Source organism: Cololabis saira, chromosome 1 (assembly GCF_033807715.1).
Source record: "Cololabis saira isolate AMF1-May2022 chromosome 1, fColSai1.1, whole genome shotgun sequence".
Lineage (NCBI taxonomy): Eukaryota > Metazoa > Chordata > Actinopteri > Beloniformes > Belonidae > Cololabis > Cololabis saira.
Genome location: NC_084587.1, coordinates 48,539,412 through 48,558,460, shown reverse-complemented (window position 1 = coordinate 48,558,460; position 19,049 = coordinate 48,539,412). Strand labels below are relative to the sequence as shown.

Genomic DNA, 19,049 nt, shown 5'->3' with positions numbered 1-19,049 from the left:
AAATAAAAAAACCAACCAAAAAAATGCATTATTTTGTTGGTGGCTTCTATGTTCACATTTTACTGTGAATTCACACCGAAAGCGTCAATTGCCTGTGGTCGCGTTTTGGGAAGCCTTCTCCAATTTTGGTGTTATTTCCGTGGAGACAAGAGTGAGTTTGATGCTCCGTAACAAAGTTGGTCCTGGATCAACAGGAACCGTCAGCGAGCCGTTGGTCCTGGTGAAGCTGCAGTCTGTCTGCGGTGAACACTGACACAGCGGGGCGTAACGGATTTGGTCATGATGTGTAAACTGTGTTTTGTGATTAATAAGCACTGTTTTCAATGATTTTGTGTTGGATCGATGTAGTAAATTAAATAGTTCCGACCATCCAGCTCCTCAACCATCAGTTAGGTGTTTCACATGAGCAGAGTTCAGGTAAAAACAGCAGTCAAATCAGCTAAAGTGTCAGTTTGCGAGACGCAAATATATTATTTCCAGATAAAAATAAGTTTGTTAGTGCACAGCTATGCTCATGTATGCTTGTGAATGAGTGTACGTTTGTGTGTACACGAAAGTACAATGTGCATTGAGGCTTCTTGCTTTGGGAATCCCGGTCTGTGATTGGACGCTGCTCATTTGCATAAAGTTGAGATTCTCTCAACTTCAAATTTCAAAACATCGCGTCGCTCCCAACGCCTCCGACGCCTCTTGCAGCGAGCTTTCATAGAAAATGACGCCCGTGCCGCTTTCGGTGTGAATGCACGGTTAGAGTTTCACATCCTGCTTTGGGAGCTCCATATGAGAATGTTGCCTTCATTTTTCTGTTTTCAGCAACATCACTGTGTCCAAAATGTCACTAAATTTCCCCGACACCTCTGGTGAGCAGAATCCTGTGGCTCCGTAAAAACAAAAGCCGCCTCTGCATGCAGGGAGCCTCACCTCTGGGCAGCACGTTCCACGCGATGGTGTCAGTGATGGCTGTGAAGATCCAGTTGAGCTCTCCGAGCGGCGTGCGCCGGTCGTTCAGCCTGCCAGGGATCCTGCAACACACACGGCGCTGAGTCAGCCACGGTCCCTGCACGTCACATGATTTACTCTGAGGGCAAACTGCACCATTATCACAACAAGACAACGGGAAGAAATACATATTTACAGACTCCGTATCTTACTGGCAGAGGCCGACTGTTGAATATTCATGTCCTTTTATGAAAGCATGTGTACCCCAGAGCAAATGTGAGAAATGATTACCACCAAGCAAAAGCAGAGAACAAGCAGAGATCTACATCCAGAAATGCTTCATGTAGCTGTTATGTTGCAATAACTTGGATGTCTTTATAAGATTAAACAGAATGAAATAAACCTTTCTGCTGATTCATCTTTCAGACTGGGAAGCTTGCAAGTTAAATATTTGGGAAGCTTGCAGGCCCCTGCTGGAACAGGGAGCACCTCCTCTAATGTCATCTGAAATCTTATTCATGAAAGACAAATAGTGACCGCCATGCAGCGGGATCCAAACAGCCCCAATGCAAATAAGTTCTGGGGCCGAACACGTCCCGGAAAAGGTGGCTTTATTCACGAGAAACGGACTGCTCGTGCAGGGAATCAAAGATGTTACGAAGGGGGGTTTCTGCTTAACAAGATGTCCTGATGGGCCGCCACGTTTTGGGCTGTTTCACACCCCGTCTGTTTCCCCAAAGGGAAAAAGAAAGAACAAAAAAAATGCAACCAAGAAGGAGAAAGGCAAGCAGATGTGGGAAATCAACTACAAATGTACCAAAACTGGCAAACAACACAGAGATACTTTACTGTCCTCTGAACTTTCTCTCATAGTTACAACTAAATGACAAAACAAGCACGTTTCAATGGTTTTAAGCATCATGACAGTTTCATTTTTATTGTTCCCTTTATTGCCTCGTCAAAATAATCTAATGTAAGAGCGTAGACAACAGAGAGGAACAAGTCCCAGAAAGCATCATGTGTAATTAGCAGTGATCCCACTCCTAATCTTCCTTGTGTGGCTGATTATGCCATCTAATGTACAGCGCAAGACATCTGGACCGCTTTAAATTAAATGCAAATCAAACAGAGTAAAGTCTGGATTTTCCCAAAATAGCGAGTGTAAGAGTCCCCCCAAGGAATGCTCGTTTGTGGAGTTAAACACCTTTGCATCATTAAGCTTCAGCATATTTTTATCTTTTTAAAAGGAGGTATTGCAACATGTTTTATATTCCCCAACTTTGCCCTTGTGGATGTATTCTCCATTTCAGACAAAAAAAAAGAGAAGAAAAATATTCAATTTATTATGCAGCACTGGTAATTTAAAATATTTATTTAAAGAGGCTTTTGTAAATATAATTTTGCTCCATGAATAGAAGCACTGAAGAGACACAGCATACCAGGCTCTGACAGCGTGTGACTGCCGTGGCTGGGAGTTGTGAAAGACTAAAACGCAGTCGGGAGGCAGAAAGGTGGAAAAACAAAACAAAAACCAAAAGGCGCTGCAAGTCGAGGCGGGATATCAAAGCTGAGTCCACATACTAAACCCAAAAGATGCTGCGAGATGAGCCGAGCAGAACTGAGCCTGCTACAGCAGGCCATCTGACGAAGAAGCGACAGCAGCAAAGTGGGATTCCTCTCAGGTATTAAAGCTGCAGCGCTGTCCAGGGTTCAGCCGTGAGGCGCTCCTCGTTGCTGTGCTCCTCGCTGACCTGCTGTAGGGGCAGGACACGGCCATGTTGGGGGGGGACTGGTCCCGCCACAAGAGCAGCAGCATTTACAGACGTTACCTGTCAGAGATCGTAGCTGTACGGCTGATCGGTGCATACTTGAGTGTTTTTGTTTGAATCTTTTTGTAATAATACCGAAATAGATAGCAATATTAGCCCTAAGTATGAAGAACATATACTGTACATACTAGAATTACATGTACAATATAGCGTGTGTACTGCAAAGTGCTCCGGGGGCAGAAGTTAGTATGTAGTATGTAGTATGCAACGGTAAAAACAACTATACTACGTCATAAACTGAAGCTGGTCACATGACCCCTCTGACTGGCACGTTGCATTATGGGATGCAGCAGTTGCAAGCCATCCAGACACTTTTACATACTGCAAATTGAATAAATGTTCATCCTGTATACAATGTACAACAAGTGGAGACACAACAAGCTTTTGGATTTAACCTCCGAGTTTTTGCACCTTTTCAATTGGACATAGCTGCTGCACATTTGCAGAAAGTGAAGTAAGAATCAGACTGGTTCAGACTGGTTAAAGGAGGTCTGAATGAGCCGTTTCATTGTAGCGAATGGGAAAAAGCAGATATGTTTGATTCATAACATACACCTTCACCTTTACACAAGAGGACGTCGGTTAGCGGGTGTAAACACCCCCGCCTGACGGATCTGACACCGGGTCGAGCTCCGCGCCGGCCAACTCTCATGCGAAGCGCCACCTGCGCAGCGTCCTCTGCATCACTGCAGCTGGTGAGGTCAGCAAGCCTCCGTCAGACAGCTTTTCACATACGACACGCCTCAACGGCGCTTCATCACCACTACAACTCAACATAGAAATGTTTACCTTCTGAAACATATTTTAAGGGCTGCAGCGACAGAGTCTCTGTAAATGACAAGTCACCTGCTGAAAAGTAACATCAGCGATTCAGTGAGGATGAATCTCAGGTGAACACAAGTCTCAGGACAATAGCTGCACAGCTGCCTTTCTTTGATGAGCTCTAAGATGACTTGTCTGAAAACACATATATTGCTACATATGGCTACACAAAACCCTTTTAAAACTGAGGTTTAGTTATTCTTCAACAGGGAATGAGAGCAGGAGTCTAGACGCTGTGACAGTTATCGCCAGAGCAAACTCTAAGGAAATTACCTTTACAACACTTAACTGTTTGCCTCTTAATGAAAGTATTTAGAGCAATGAGGGGAAACGGGGGATGAGGGCATTTGCTCGTCGTTAGCGGCTGAGTCACTTGTTTCTTGGTGAAGGATAACACCTTCAATTACTGGAGTAAAATCAGGGGGAAAGGGAAAGTGAGGTTTAGAAGACACTATGAGTGTTTATGACGTTAATGGTTGACAGCTGGGACGCTGAACTCAGACTGGAGTATGCATGAATCTAAGCTTAAGAAAAGCTGCAGGAATGGGGGGGGGGTCACTGGTGGCCCTGTCGGGTCTGGAGAACGACCCCGACGATGAGGAGAACCAGCACAACCCTCGCATCTGAGGGGCCTTGGGACTCCAGCTGCAGGGAAGCACGGCCGCCCTTGTTGTCATGCAGAAGGTGGATCTTTGTTCTGTTCAGGGACTCCTCGTGTTCGCCTCACAGATTCTCCAAAGCACAAATTCCCTCCCCACACAAACGCATTTGTGTTTCCCTGAGCTCCAAGCCCTTGGAGAGTCCGCCTGCGAGCGTTTCTTCACAAGGCGGTGCTCACGGACGATCGGCTCTCGGGAGAGGGGATGAGCTTTAGGAAGATAACGGAGGCTCCACACACCAGTCGGTCAGATCAAGACCTGGATCAGCTGCAGGGGCTCTTTACAGCCCTTCAGCGGATAACCACTGCCCTCCGGCCTTTTCTATTCCCCTCCTGGGGAAGGATGCCCCAGCTCATCAATGACCCGATACTCTGCAGTTTGCATTTCCAGCCGTGGAGAAGTTAACGCCAGTTTTGTAGGCGGTGTGCCGATAGGCTCCGCCACTAATTTAGCTGGTTCCCCAGAATAATCAGCGTGCCTTCAGCGATGCCCTGGCAGCTCCCTCTATTCCCAGATTTCCTCTCTCCCACCAGTTGAATGGTCCGACCTGGCGAGTAGAGGCCGGGCCTTCCGTCGTGGGTTGGTAACAATCAGGAACGCAACAGTACCTTCCAAAAGAACTCTGTATGCCTATAAAGGGCAGCTTTTAAACAGCGTAGTCACAACCAGAACACTATTCCATTTCAGTGTTGGGTTGTGGATGTTTGGCCATTACTTCAGGAGTTGATCTCTGTATCCACAGATGTAGTCTACATGGCTGCCATGTGTACATACTGGAGTTGGGGTGAGGCCATGATGTCACACTTTGGTAAGCAGAGTTTAATTTTGGCTTTTGGCAGAAAACCTCATCCAAGGCATAAAAACCAACGACTACTAAGACCATTTAGTGTTTTATGTGGTACTATTATACTCGGTTCACTTCAGTGAGTAGGATGCAGTGACATTTACCAGCCTACACTACAAATTGCAGCCACATGAATAGATGTTGGAGGTGCAAAGATCACAGCAGCTTCAGATATAAACCGAACATTTGAAGATGCAGAAAAATCAGTGATTCTGACTTGAATATATAATTATATCCAGATGGAGAGATTGTTTTCATTAAAGGTGAATACTTTTACATTGTTTTTAAGTGTTTTTAAGATAAAATTAACTTTCATTTGTGGGTGAATGCAAGTTGAGAGATTCTACTGCTTCTTTTTTAATTAACGTATTATCTCAACGGGAATATATCCAGCTTGAGGATGATAAATGATGATAAATCAAGCCAATGTGCAAGTGGTTTGAAGAGCAATGCCACAAATGGCTCCGAAACCAAATATGTGACAGCAGACTGAATTAAAATAGCAACCTCTCTTGTGCCAGTGCCCCATTGAAGGACGCGACATACGCACTTAAACGTTCCCCCATAGTCATTGTGGGGTACTTGTTGTACTTCTACTCTGTGATAAATGTACCGTTGGTTACTCTGAAGATTTGGGTACATCGACTTCTTACATTTATTTGATTATTTATCACTTAAATAAAATACATTTTTCAGGAAGAAATACATTAATATTTTTCTGATTATACATCCGATTGTGACAACTTGCTGCCATTGCTGTCATCCTGGTTTTATCAACATTAAACATCCTGGTGCTTCCAGCCGGGATATCTGAAGATGACACTATATGAGACTATAAAGTAATAATAGTTTAGAGTCATTCAGCTCTTGCAACAAATTTCTCATGAATCTGCAGTGTCTGACCTTTGCCAGACCCGAGACTTCCATCTCTCCCTCTAAGTGACAAATAATGGCAGCTGTGGAGCTTTTGGCAGGTACAAGCCCTTTGTACAAGCGTTGAGGGCTGGCCAGCTCCTCAGCCCTTTGAGCGGCTGCCAAAGATGTTTGGAAAGTCAGCGATAAGGATGAACACTCAGCAGTTCATATCCCTGCTCAGTGTCCAGTAATGTGTTTGAAAAGGGGGAAAGATGGTGTAGTTGTGGACGGCTGAACAGAGAGATGGATGAATCGATGAAGAGGCTGGAAAGATGCCCGCGAGCCTCGGCCTGCGTCTTTCATCAAAGTTCATCTGATTCTTTTTTTGTTTCTTCATAAGCACAGTCGAGTTCGGGTGCGTCATCCCATTTTATTCTTTATTTTAAGCTGAAGCTCTGTTTTGTCTCAGTTTTTAGTTTTTAATGTGAATTACTATTGATTCAGCAGTGATATGTTATCTTTGATCTATAATATTTATCATTTAATAAGCACAGTGAAGCTGTTGAACATCACTACAAAGCTGCAAGGATTAAAATTCCCACATAACAGCAATATGAGTCGGTCTTCCTCAAACCACTGAATAATTAAAATCAAATCTATTCAGATTTGATTTTACACTGGGTAAACCACATTAAATGAAACAGAGCAAGCCAATTTTGTGACTTCCATTACCTCCGCTGGCATCTTATATCTCAGGGCTGTGCCCTGAAGTAAATGTCTGGAGCGTTATGTCCGGGATGATTGAGCGAGCCGTTCCTTAGCCGCCACGCTTCCTATTACTTAATGACACTGCTTCTTTGGAGCTAAACACACATGATAAACATTTATTGCTTGCTGTTCTCAGAGCTGCGATGAAGATGGCAGCTTGCCATCGGAAACCTCCACTTGCACCTGTGGAACCGGCGCTTTCTGCAGAACCAAGGCTGATGGGGACAATGTTTTTTACCGTCCTTACACTTTGTCTCTTCTGTATTGTGTTAAATATATTGCAGTTAAATATATTTTATACACGTCATTGTTGCAATGATTTTTATGGGATTATTATTTGTTTGTATTATTCTGATTAGTATTTCTAGAATAGTGCCACTACTGCTGGTGACTTCCTGCAGTAGCTCTTTCAATCGTTACTAATTTACAAGTCTTTCACACTAATCTCTCTTATTGATATCATTGATCTTTCGGTTGGGATGCTATGCTGCTTGAGGGATTTTCCTTGCTGCATCTTCGTTTTTTTACTGAGCCCCTGTCTGTCTGTCTGGATGTGGGGTTGTGAGACCGGACCACCGCTCTGTCCTTGCCCTCCGGGCCGATCTCTTGCCATGCCTCTTTTAATGCACATCACTCGATGGGAGCACTTTCACACGGGGTTGCACACCTAATTATTTGAGAGGATGAGAGGTGCCGATGTGGTGGAGGGGAACAAGTGGTGAGCAGGCTGCGGCACAGGAGTGCGTCGCTACCCCCTCACCTCACCTAGCCCATGACACTGACCCAACACACCAGCGCCAACTGTGACTCGGCCCAAGGTTTTGGTTGCGATCACGAGTTGTTGCTGAACTTGTGTTGGAGGTCAACCCCACTGCTTTGTCTCTTCAGCTCTGACTGTTATGGCTCTTGCACCAATTAGGGGTTGAGATCCAACACAACCACTTATCATTCACTACACACGCAATGGATATCAATAACACACACAACATCCATCAGAATCTTCTGTTTATGTCTGTCCTTCTGTACTTCACTGTCCGTCATTTTAGTCCTTCCTGACAGAATCGGCCTCAGGTCCTAATAAAGTTTGTTAGATTAGACTGTAGGGAGGGCTGGTATAAGGCCCTTTCACCTTCACTCTCAAATATGCACAACACTTACATCTGCTGCAAGATCTGGTTGCATGCATGCATACATATACATATATATGTGTAAAGAAAGGGTTTATTATGCCAGCCTCGGCACTAACCCACCTTATATGCAGACAGTTGTAAAAGGAAAAGAAAAAAGGCAGATTTTACCCTGACTCAGAGATGCATACAGCTCTTCTGCACGGCCTGCTGTCAGAAAGGTGGATCATAATCTTTCTCTCCTCCACCTACAATCTATCATACTGACACAACCCACGACCAAAAGGACTGTGAGGAGGTTGTCCCAGGAATCTGAAGAAACCACATGGAGATGACATCAATGCCAACAACATCACCACCACCAGAGCAGTGACGTGCTTCCCCAATAATAAACCCTGGATCAACAAACTTAAAGAACTCCCCAAAATGAACAAAAAAAAGCCATCAGGGAGGGACACAGAATTATTGTGGTCAGTACAAAAACAACTGAGACTCAAGGTCAGAGACCACAAGGAGGTGTCCAGGGGGAAGCTGGAGAACAAGCTCCAGCAGAAGAGATGTGCAATCATGGATGAACATCAAAGGCTTCCAGCAGGAGGAGGACCAGATAAACCCAAGCCACTGAACAATCTTGCTGCCGCTCCATCGTTGCCTTCTCCCACATCAGAAGATGCAGGGCGCCGTAACAAGGCTCCAGGTCCAGATGGCATCAGCCCCGAAAGCTTTGTGGGATTCTGTGGCACCGCTTCAACTTCAAACTCAGCCAGGAGAAAGTTCCAGTGCTGTGGAAGAAATCCCTGCTTGTTCCAGTGTCATAAAGATCTCATCCATTTTATCCAAATACCGGTAACTATAGGCCTTTAACAACATCCGGTCTGCATCACTACGTGAGAAACTCCAGAAGACACAGGCGGATGCTCCACAACCACCTGGATTACTGACTACCTCACAAACAGACCACAGGTTATGAGACTGAATGGTTGTGTCTGACCAGGTCAGCAGCATAGGAGTACCACAGGGGACTGTACTCTCACCACTCCTCTTCACGCTGGTCACCTAAGAATTCCGGTACAAGTCGGAGTCTTGTCACCAGAAATCCTCAGATGACTCTGCAGTTATTGGGTGTATCAGTGATGGACTAAAGGCTGAGTACAGAGAACTGGTGGACCGTTCGATGGCATGGTGTGGGGACAAGCATCTTAACTAAAAAGGTACCTAAATTAGAAAAGGTGGGTCTTTTGTTTGCTTTTAAGATACATTTTAAAAATGTACATTTTCTTATTTAAATTTGATATACCTTTCTGCACTAAATATGCTTTTTTATTGATTGTTAAAAAGTGATGGAGGCATTAAGTGGTAAACAGAGATTCTATTTACTTACCTGTATAAGAATTTCAAATGTGTTAAATCTATTTTTTTTTAAACATTTTGGGAGATATTAACCTGCCTAAAATTGTATAAATCCCAACTTTGTTTTTTATCAAGAGAAAGAAACCACTTTGCTGAGTTCTAGCAGCTATTTTGTAATTAGTTAGTTCTGTGGGACATTTCTATATTTCTCAAACATATACTTCATGTGGGGTTTTAAAAGATGAGTTTAAAGTATTTAAATCGTTTTCAAAGCATTTCATTTTACCTGGAGAAGAGAGAAAAAAAAAATCAATGTATGAATCAATTATATAACAATTCCTTGAATTTATGGCAGTAAAACGCTGAATTATCCCACGGCAGGTTTTTTTTTCTTAATTTGCACCTGGTGTGTGACTTTTACATCCAGACAAATCAAACACCGTTTAAACATCGGTGAGCTGACATGAGCCGAGTGTGTGTGGTTCTGTGGTGACGGGGGAGGTTATCATCAGGGGAGGTCCGGAGAATCAGACTTCTGCAGTAACGGTTATGGTAATACAGCTCGCTCACTGCTCACTGCGTTACCGAGGGTTCGGCCTGAACTATTGATCGTCAAGCTCTCCGTTTGACAAGTGTTTAAGCAGGCATCGATGTGTGCTGACAGAGGAGAAAACTGTTGGCTTTGGATTGAAAACGGTTCATTATTTACAGGATGTCTTTTTCCGTTTCACACGCTGTTTAAGCCATCATAGCTGTGTTCACACTGCAGCCGAGCTGGCACACGTGCAGGGGACTTTTCATGCACACATTACAAATTTAATGAAGACAAGATCAGGGCACACATTTACTTAATTCCACGTAGGCTTTTTAGCTGTGATCTCAATAGAGATGTTTTTAATATAAATAGTTTATTTTCTTGTGCCTGCAGCGATTGGTTTGTGTATACCCTTGTTCATATGTTTTCCGTCTGTCAGCAGTGCAACACAAATATTAAAAAGCTGAGGTGGAGCAGTGGCACAGGAGGAGAGGATTCAATTGTGCTGCCTCTGTGGATCAGTTCTTTCAGCTGCAGGATGGCTTTCTGGAGAGCCGCTGAACCCCGGGTGCCTTCCAGTTCAAAGATGATACAGATAATGTAATATAGACTCAAAGAAAACAACTGGATGTTGCCCAAAGGTGGCAGAATCTCTTCATCACCACCGATATGGATATAGATTACAGCAGAACACCACAGAGGTTACGGCAAAAAGGATTTTTTTTAAAAAGGGAAAGAAAGAAAGCTGGCTGAATTGTGCTTGAACCAAGGTTGAATGCACTGGTCTGAATGCCTGCCTGGAAACCACTTCCACCTATTCATCTAAGCTGTGAAAACTGAGCCTCCGTTGTGGACGGGTAAACAACCACGCTAATTAACTTGACTTAATCTGACTGTAGGGAGGGATGGAGAAAAAAAAAAAAAGTGCACTATATGTATGCAAGCATGGGGAGAACATGTGCCAAGATGTTGTTTCTACACTTCAAAGCCTTTGAAAGAAACAGAAAAGTGTGCGATGAATTTTGAGAAGCCAGAGAGCAGTTCTGCAGGTGAGCAGACGATAAACGTGCACGCGCTAATAAATGAAGCCCTCATATTACTGTCTGAATTGTAATCACCGTCTGGGCATTGGCCTTGCTTCTCGCAGCTCGCTCTGTTGTGTCGTATTTATTTTCCTCCGGTTTGACAGCGTTGATACTGGTGGGTCAGGACTCTTAAGAACTTTTAACAGCCGATACTTTCTGAATACGTCTGGACGCAAAACACTGCATGTGAACAAAAAAATCTCGTTCACCCTCTGCCGCTCCTCTCAGGTAGTGTTGTTTCTGTCAGCTGTTTCAATTTCAGTTTAGTCTTTGGGTCAAACTATCATTTTAGTTTTTATTAGTTTTAGTCACGTTCATTCTCCTTTTAGTCAAGTCAAGTTTCAGTCGACTAAAGGTTTCAGCATTTTAGTCTTATTTTAGTCAGAATTTTCCAGGACCCTTTTAGTCTAGTTTTAGTCGAAAAAAACTGATGACATTTTAGTCTCGTTTTAGTCAAAGATTGTATTTAGCCAAACCCATGTTACAATTCAAACAAGGTTATCTTATTATTATATTATTGTTACCTTATAGACTCAGAATACATCCATTCCAGATACAGAAGATGCTTTAATTTGCGACTAAATGAGAGGAAACAACTTAAAAAATGTTTATTATGGATCTTTGTTTAACGAAAATGAAGACGCATATTAGCAGAGTTTTTATTTTGTAATCTACATTTTAGTCTCGTTTTGATTCGTCTACGATATTACATTATATATTTAATTATTGTTATTGTCACATGAGCATTATTTTCGTTGCGTCTCGTCTCCCTCAGGTGATGAAGGTTCATTAACGATGATATTTAGTCATAATTTTAAAAGTAACTTGACCCTCAGGGGCATCGGGACACACAGCTCTCACTACTGGATCCATTAAACTTCCCTCCCGTATTCTAAGTACAGGGTTGACCTTACAGCGGTATGTTCCCTTTAAAATCGCAGGTCCACCTCTACTGAAGCATACCACGGATCAAGGAGACGGGTTAAAACCGCAAATATGTATCCAGGTACTTCACCTGTGCAAATATAGACAAACAAAGACAACTCAAGTGTGGCAGCATGAAAAATGCACATCCTCTTCTCATTCTAAGGCTTCACCTATCAGGGCGTGAGAGAAAAAGAGCTCTAGTCATTACCAAGTCTCACCTAGTCATGAGTCCTCAACAACTGTGAGCACCTATGCACCCATGGACCTTATGATATAAGTGAAAGAAGGTGTACTTGTTTCCACGGCTGCCTGTACGAGGGAATCTGAGGTGATCTGGGAGAGTCGGCGCGCTTGACAAGGTAAAACCCACATGCCAAGTGCTTCGTGACTCTGTCTTACATAAGTAAGAGGCTGCGGTGACTGGATACATCCAGAATGTGCGCTGGATGAATGTGGGAAGTGGAGACAGAAGGGTCCACAGATGGAGCTGAGACAGTGGAATGATCAATTCATAAACAAATCATCAACATGCAACTATTCAAATCTGCCATTATGCTGAATCCATTTTACAACAAATGATTGTGTCGTTTCAGAGGCACTGAGTGTTTCCATCTGTGTGTGACCTTTAAAAGTGACAATATGAGCCAAACGAGTGGCCGGGGAGTGAGTGTACGGCCTGGCGTTCTCCCCGTGCTCATGCCCACGTGTGCCAACAGGACATGACAAACGGCTGACGAGAAGAAATTCAATATTTGATTTACAAAAGCACACTGTCCACGTGTGAGCGATAAGCTGTCCTGGCTGCTTCTGTTTAAGCATTAAAACTACAGACTTCACAAAGGAGATGGATACAGCCTTCAGATCGGAAATGTTAAACCATTCCTCAAGTGGCACCAGTGGCTCAACGCGGTGCTCCTTTTTTATTCTCAGTAGGAGGCGACTTTTCTTTGCACTGAGTCATCTGGACAGAAGCAGCTACAGTAGCAGCGAGCCCAACACTCGCAAACCAGAACTGAACCAGACTTTATAAGCGGTGCTTTAGAGAAAATGTCTTTTCCCAGTTTTCTTGTCTTTTCTTTGGAGGTGATAAACTCGTGAGAACATTACCTTAAATCTTGCTCGAGTTGTCGCGCTAGTAAATAATCTAGTTCATTTCTGGTCTCAATGGGACATGCACAGTCTCCATTCAGTAGCTCTTTTGATCTTTGCAATACCTTTTCTAGATCCTTTTTATTTTACTTTTTAACTAAAATGACACTTGTTGGAAAAGCAGTCGGAAAAGAAGTCGGAACCTTATTTCTCCCAGGATCCTTTACCAGCAACCAGGAATATTTGTCTTATTTCTAGTTAAAATGTCTAATTTTTAGTCAAAAAATCTCATTACACTTAAAACAAGAGTCATCACCTTGCTATTTGACAATTTTCACCTGTTTCAAATACATTTTCACTTGAAATAAGTAGAAAAATCTGCCAGTGGGACAAGATTTATCTTCTCATTACAAGCATTTCTACTTATTTTAAGTGAACATCTACTTGAAACAGGTGGAAATTGTGTTTTTCCAGTGATTATTCTTGTTTTAAGTGTAATAAGATGTTTTGACTAAAAATTAGACATTTTAACTAGAAATTAGACAAATATTCTTGATAAGATTTTGAGTTTTTGCAGTGCAACTATTTCCCTCGACAGCTGAGTTCAAACCATTTTTCAGATCATGGGAGCTCATCCCGTTTTACCAAGAGGATTCACAGATGTGTTTGTTGCTATGATCGTCTATCAAACAGTCTCCAAACAAATTTAGCTTAAAAAAAACAATCCGGAGTAAAGATGTTAGAGATACTACAAATATTACATTTGGAAGAAATTCTCTCTAAGATCTGCTCCATCAATACAGAAGAAACACCTCCGACTTAAAGGGTAGGTGATTTCTGGATGACATCACATCTGTTCATATATAAAGCAAAACAGAAAGAGAAAAAAAAAAGGCCAAAGTGTACTCGTCAGACGGGCAGCTAGCAGACGGTGAGGAGATATCCACCGAATGTGACAAACATATTCCGCGGTAGACAGGGATGGGAATTGATACGATTCCAATTCCATTTTCAATTCTGCTTAACGATTTGGTTCTTTATCGATTCCCTAACAGATTCTCATTTGTAAAAAAGGGACAATAAAAGGTTGATTAGCATCACCAATATAACATTTTAAGAATAATAAAATAAATATTTTTCCATAGAAATTAACAAAATACAACATAAGTTATTCTGTGGTAATTTCACGAGAATGTCCAACATTTTTCTAAAGTAAAGTAAAATTAAAGTAAAATTCTTCTTTTTAAAAGGATATATGAACTGAGCACTAAAATATAAAACTATGTCAGCCAGTGACAAATCCAATCAGGTCAAAACCAATCAAACGGTGCATTTTGCAAATCTGAAACCCGTTGAGGAAATATCCACTTAGCAAGTATTTCAAATTGTTCTGTTGTCATCTTTTTTTACTGAAATGTAACCAGACTTCCGAGCCTTTGTATAACTTGGGCGCCATGTTTACTATTGACTGGTGGTTTACGTACATAAGCTACTCGACGTGCATGACGACATCATTCATGCCCACTGGAATCAAAAAGGGAATTGTTTACAAATTTTGAAGATTCCAGTTAAACTGCAGTATTTTGTCTTCAGTAGAAATGATTGTTGCTCCCTAGATGACGCTCTTCTGTCTGCAGTCTTCTCTGCACATGAAGAGCACCTTTGCACTTCAGGCTGTTTGATTCAGGACTCTGCATCTGTGTGTCAGTCTCACTGGTGAGGCCGAATATTCCCACAAGATATATTGCTGTCGAGTTAAAAGCAAGTCAGTTGTAGATGTGCTCCTTAATAAATCTTTCATTTCCAATTTCATATGTTGGGATGTAACATCGCAGCTGCCGGACATCTGTGAAGGAAAGCCTCGTTTGATGCAAGACTTACTGCTCAGAGAGACTTTTAATGATCCAGTAAACGTGTTGTGATTGTATGTATTTAACTTTGACGGCCTCTGTGCGGTGAGTCTTGCAACCTTTGGTGTCCCATAAGATGGGAGGGAACCCACGTTTAGGAAACAACTGCTTTGTGACATGTTCACAAAATCAAGGCAACTTTTCTTCAGTTACAAAAACAACAACCTTTAAAAAATGGAGCCTAACAAGACTTCTAGGAGTCGCACTACGGCAGCAGAGTTAAAAAACACTGAGCCAATGGAGGAAGTGAAATCTAACTTGGACAGGAAAGGACAGGCCAATGGTCGCTATCTGCAGGTAAAAGCCAACCTAAACAACTCAGATCGTACCCCTCTCCCTTTTTTAGGCCCTTTTAACTGAAGAAGGTACATTACTTGGAAAAGGAAAGGCAAAAGCCCAGAAATGTGCTTGCACCAGAGTTGGCAGGAACACACATGCCCCACTGCCCAGCATTGTAAACAAAACTCTAGCAAGCAGGAAATACAAGGCTGGCAGAGAGAAGGGGAAAACGAAGCTGTGCCATCTGTCAGGAACACCAAAACACCAATATATCTGCATATACTATCATAAGTGAGCATTACTTGTACTGAGATCCTACATTTCTCATATGGGCTATGCAGCAAAAGTGAACTTTGTTGGTCTGAAATTCACAATAATCAGCATGATTGTGTCTCAAAGTTGAAGAAAAATGTAGCATTATGTGGTAATACTTTATAGATTCATCCCTGGAAAAACATTTTTCACATTCTTAAACTAAATGTTATGACAAAAAGGCACCGAGCTGCTCTCTCTAGGAGCTTCCCTTATCTAGACATCCAACTTCAGCTGGGAATGCAAGGCTCTGCAGAGCAGAAAGGTGAGATGGGTTTAGTGCCATTTTTCTTTTATGAGCTCTGAGACCATCCATTATTCAACTGTAACGGACATCAGCTGACTCAACACTTAGCTTTCCGTACAACAGGTATAACATGCGATGCACCAGAGCAGCAATTTGAGCCTCGGGGGTCCCACAGTCCCTATAAAACGATTAAAGAAAGCTTCTCTCCAGTCATGTTCAAGGCTGCCGAGGAGTCAAAACTGGCACCGTTCAAATTACCTTAACATAAAAATAATAGTTTCTAATCACATGCCGAACAACTGACACGGAGATGAGCACTGTGAGCTACTACACTGTAGAAGTATACGCTGTATTTGCGTGTCATTGAGAGTTGACAGAGCTGACGACGTGTCAGGTTCATTTTAATCGCTGAACGACTGTGATCCAAACTTTCTCCGCAGCTGGAAAGTCTGAGGCAGGGGTGTGAGGGAGTCCTGGCACCACACAGGAAATAAATGATGCAAAAGGTACGCAGAGTCCTTTAAAGCATGTTAAGAATGACTGATGAGGCTTTCTGACGGCTATTTTTGTTTTAATGCACCAGCGCGTGTATTTGAATGCATCCGCAGTATCGACGAGTGGAAAGCATCGTGCAGGTCAGCGGCAGCTCTCATCAGGGATGTGAAACATGAGCTGGTACGTTTCCTGGATGCTCCAACATGCTGGTCTTCCCAACATTATACTGGGGTATCCGAGGGAACATTTGAAAAGAGGCCCAGGGTGAAAGCTGCAGAAATGTGTGGAGTATCTCTAAAACACTTTAGGACTGTAGTGCAAACATGAAAACAGCGTTTAATTCTACATTTGATGAGTGAAGTCACACAAAACGCTGAGTATCTGCCTGGTTTTACAAAACCATTCCCCTTTTTCTTCTTTTCCATTTTTCTTTTCTGGTTATTGTGGGCTTACACAGCTCTGTTCATCTAAGTTCCCCCCCACCACCACGCACATTTGTCCTTCAAAGAAACCACTTTCGATCTCCTGTTGATTTGGCAGAACGACTCGACTACTCCTTTTTAACGCCACGCCTCTGATGTTTGGGGTCAGTATTTTATTCATGGCCTAATGGGAGAATGAGATCGGGTCAAAATCTCTCCCATTTGGGATGCAAGCCAGAGTGACGTTTGTACCGCTTGAAACTCTTCACACGGCAGCACGTCACCGAGGACTTTATTGTTCCCCACCTTCCACCGTCAGTGACGAAAAAAAGGAAGCGGGCACGAGAGCTCAAATCACGGGTCGAGCACTTCAGTGTCGTCAAAGAGAAGCGGAACGGGTAAGAGAGGAAAACTGACTCCAGGAAAGTTTCTAGGAAACCTTTTTGGAGGCTTAAAAAGATGGGTTGTTTTGGACTTGAGCTAGTTATCATAACCCTGCTCTCCTAATCCACTACAGGTGTTTCTGCCTACTCTGTTTCCTCTGAGCACTCCTTTCATTTCATGCGAGTGTTACAGACTACACTGCTGTTTTGCTGTGTTTTTTGTGTTGGAAGATTCACATTTGTACTAAAACCATTTGTAGTGGCCTGACAGAGGGGGAGGACGTTACTGTGGAGATTCATCCCATAGAAAAACACATTAAATGCAACTCTGGACAGGGAATGAAGAGAAATCACAACGTTGATAGTAAGAAGCCCTCAGCAAACAAATGATTTAAATCCATCAGAAGTTACAGCGCAGGTAAAGTATGGTCAAATCATGGCATGCAGAAAAAATATCTGATGGTTTGTTACGGAGCCAAATCATAATTGAGCATGTGAAGATGAGCAGTTTTCCACTTTTAGCAAACGTAATGCATTAAAAAAAAAAATCATCATTAAGATGGGCCTGAGACACTTCCCTCCAGCAATCTTCCATGAGACTAATTTTTTTGTAATAAAATAATCAAGTCAACTAACTCAGTTCAAGAGTGTCATTTTACTTTTCCTCTCAAGCAAAGGGCTGGGTGGGAGCGTCTACAGCTGTATAAGGCTGTTAAAATGTCGGATACGGCATCCTAATTGAGTGCTGATATCAATCTGGGACTGTGTGCTTGAGAGCAAGAGATGTTCCAGCTAAGCCGCTCACCTCCTGCAGGTTTATTCAACAAATGCAAAGCTTTAAATCTGTCAAACTGCTGCCACTTTGGCTGTAACGGGGGGAAAAAAAAGGCAGAGAATTAGAAGTACGGGATGAAAACAATACGGATACGGATGGCAATTAGGATGAAAGGAAGACAGGGAGACGGGCGTGGGATGAGAACGGTGATCTCTGTTGACTGAGCCCTGCTGAGAGCGGGGGACGGGGAGATGATGGGCCACTTACTTCTCAATGAGGTCCAACGTCACCCCTGGCACCAGCTTGGCACTTTTCTGCATACAGAACCTGCACAAAAACACAGAGAGTGTTGCTGATAAGAGTTGGAGGGAAAACAAGAGAAGCTCGAGGATTGGAAGATGCAGTAAAAATCGTTCCGGCTTCTACAATACAAGTTTTATGACCCACAAGAGAGCCAATCAATGGATAAAACACTTGAATGAAAAACGAGAACTGGAAAGATTACATCCATAGTCCGGTGATAAATGCATTTTTGCTGAGTTACGGTCCAAGAGGAGAGGGGGGGGGGCGATGGGAAGAAGACTCATATTTCTGAAACGTCTGCCGCTGGAGTTACTGTTTGCTGTGCGTGTTGGGCTGTGACAGGTCAGACCAGCTGTAAGTCACAGCAGGCTGGATTCAGAGCCCCGGCAGCAGCGCGCCGAGCGCCGCGGCTCATTGAGAGTCCGCGCACACCTGCCGGAGGACAGGTGTGCGCGGACATCTCATTTTTAGATCAAGTGCAGGAATGTAGTGGCGCTCCCAGACGAGTCAACGGGCTCTTTCAACACAAAGATGAGCTACAGTGCACAATGTAAAAATACTGAATTAAGTGAACTAGAGCTAGATTAAAACCATAATTGATGTTACGACTTTCTTAGCTTTCTATAATGCATCGATAATAATCCACGCTGGTTTAGAGCATTCGGTATGTCGGAGAAAAGCATCTACATTGATCTTAGAAAAAGCAAATGCTGGTGCTCATCAGTTTGGGGAGGGTTATAAGGTCATTTATGAAGACGCCCATCAACTTACAGTGATGAGTATCATCTACAGCAGGGGTGTCAGACTCCAGTCCTCGAGGGCCGGTGTCCCTGAAGGTTTTAGATGTTTCCCTGCTTCATTGCACCATGATACAAGTGACTGTGTCATCAACAGAACTATCCAGACTTTGATGATAAGCTGGTGACTAGGGCTGTTCGATTTTGCCCAAAAATAAAATCTCAATTTTTTTCTCTCAAAATCCGATTACGATTATTTTGTGAATTGACAAAAGGCAAAGAAATGATTTCAAATATGCAGTTTTTTATTGAACATTTGCCCCATTGGGCTTTAAGTGCAAACTTTGCTCTTATTAA

General features: G+C 42.9%; 1 protein-coding gene across 4 annotated transcripts in view; it reads right to left on the bottom strand.

The window, feature by feature from the left end:
- The window catches only part of rptor (regulatory associated protein of MTOR, complex 1), a 199,369-nt gene that overhangs the window by 86,460 nt on the left and 93,860 nt on the right, over nucleotides 1-19,049 (bottom strand). For all 4 annotated transcript variants that reach the window (XM_061725000.1, XM_061725009.1, XM_061725019.1 and 1 more), the window contains exons 8-9: nucleotides 17,920-17,979; nucleotides 922-1,022 (exon numbers count right to left, since the gene is read on the bottom strand). In XM_061725000.1, the coding sequence (XP_061580984.1) occupies nucleotides 922-1,022; nucleotides 17,920-17,979 (161 nt within the window). The remainder of the gene's footprint in view (nucleotides 1-921; nucleotides 1,023-17,919; nucleotides 17,980-19,049) is intronic.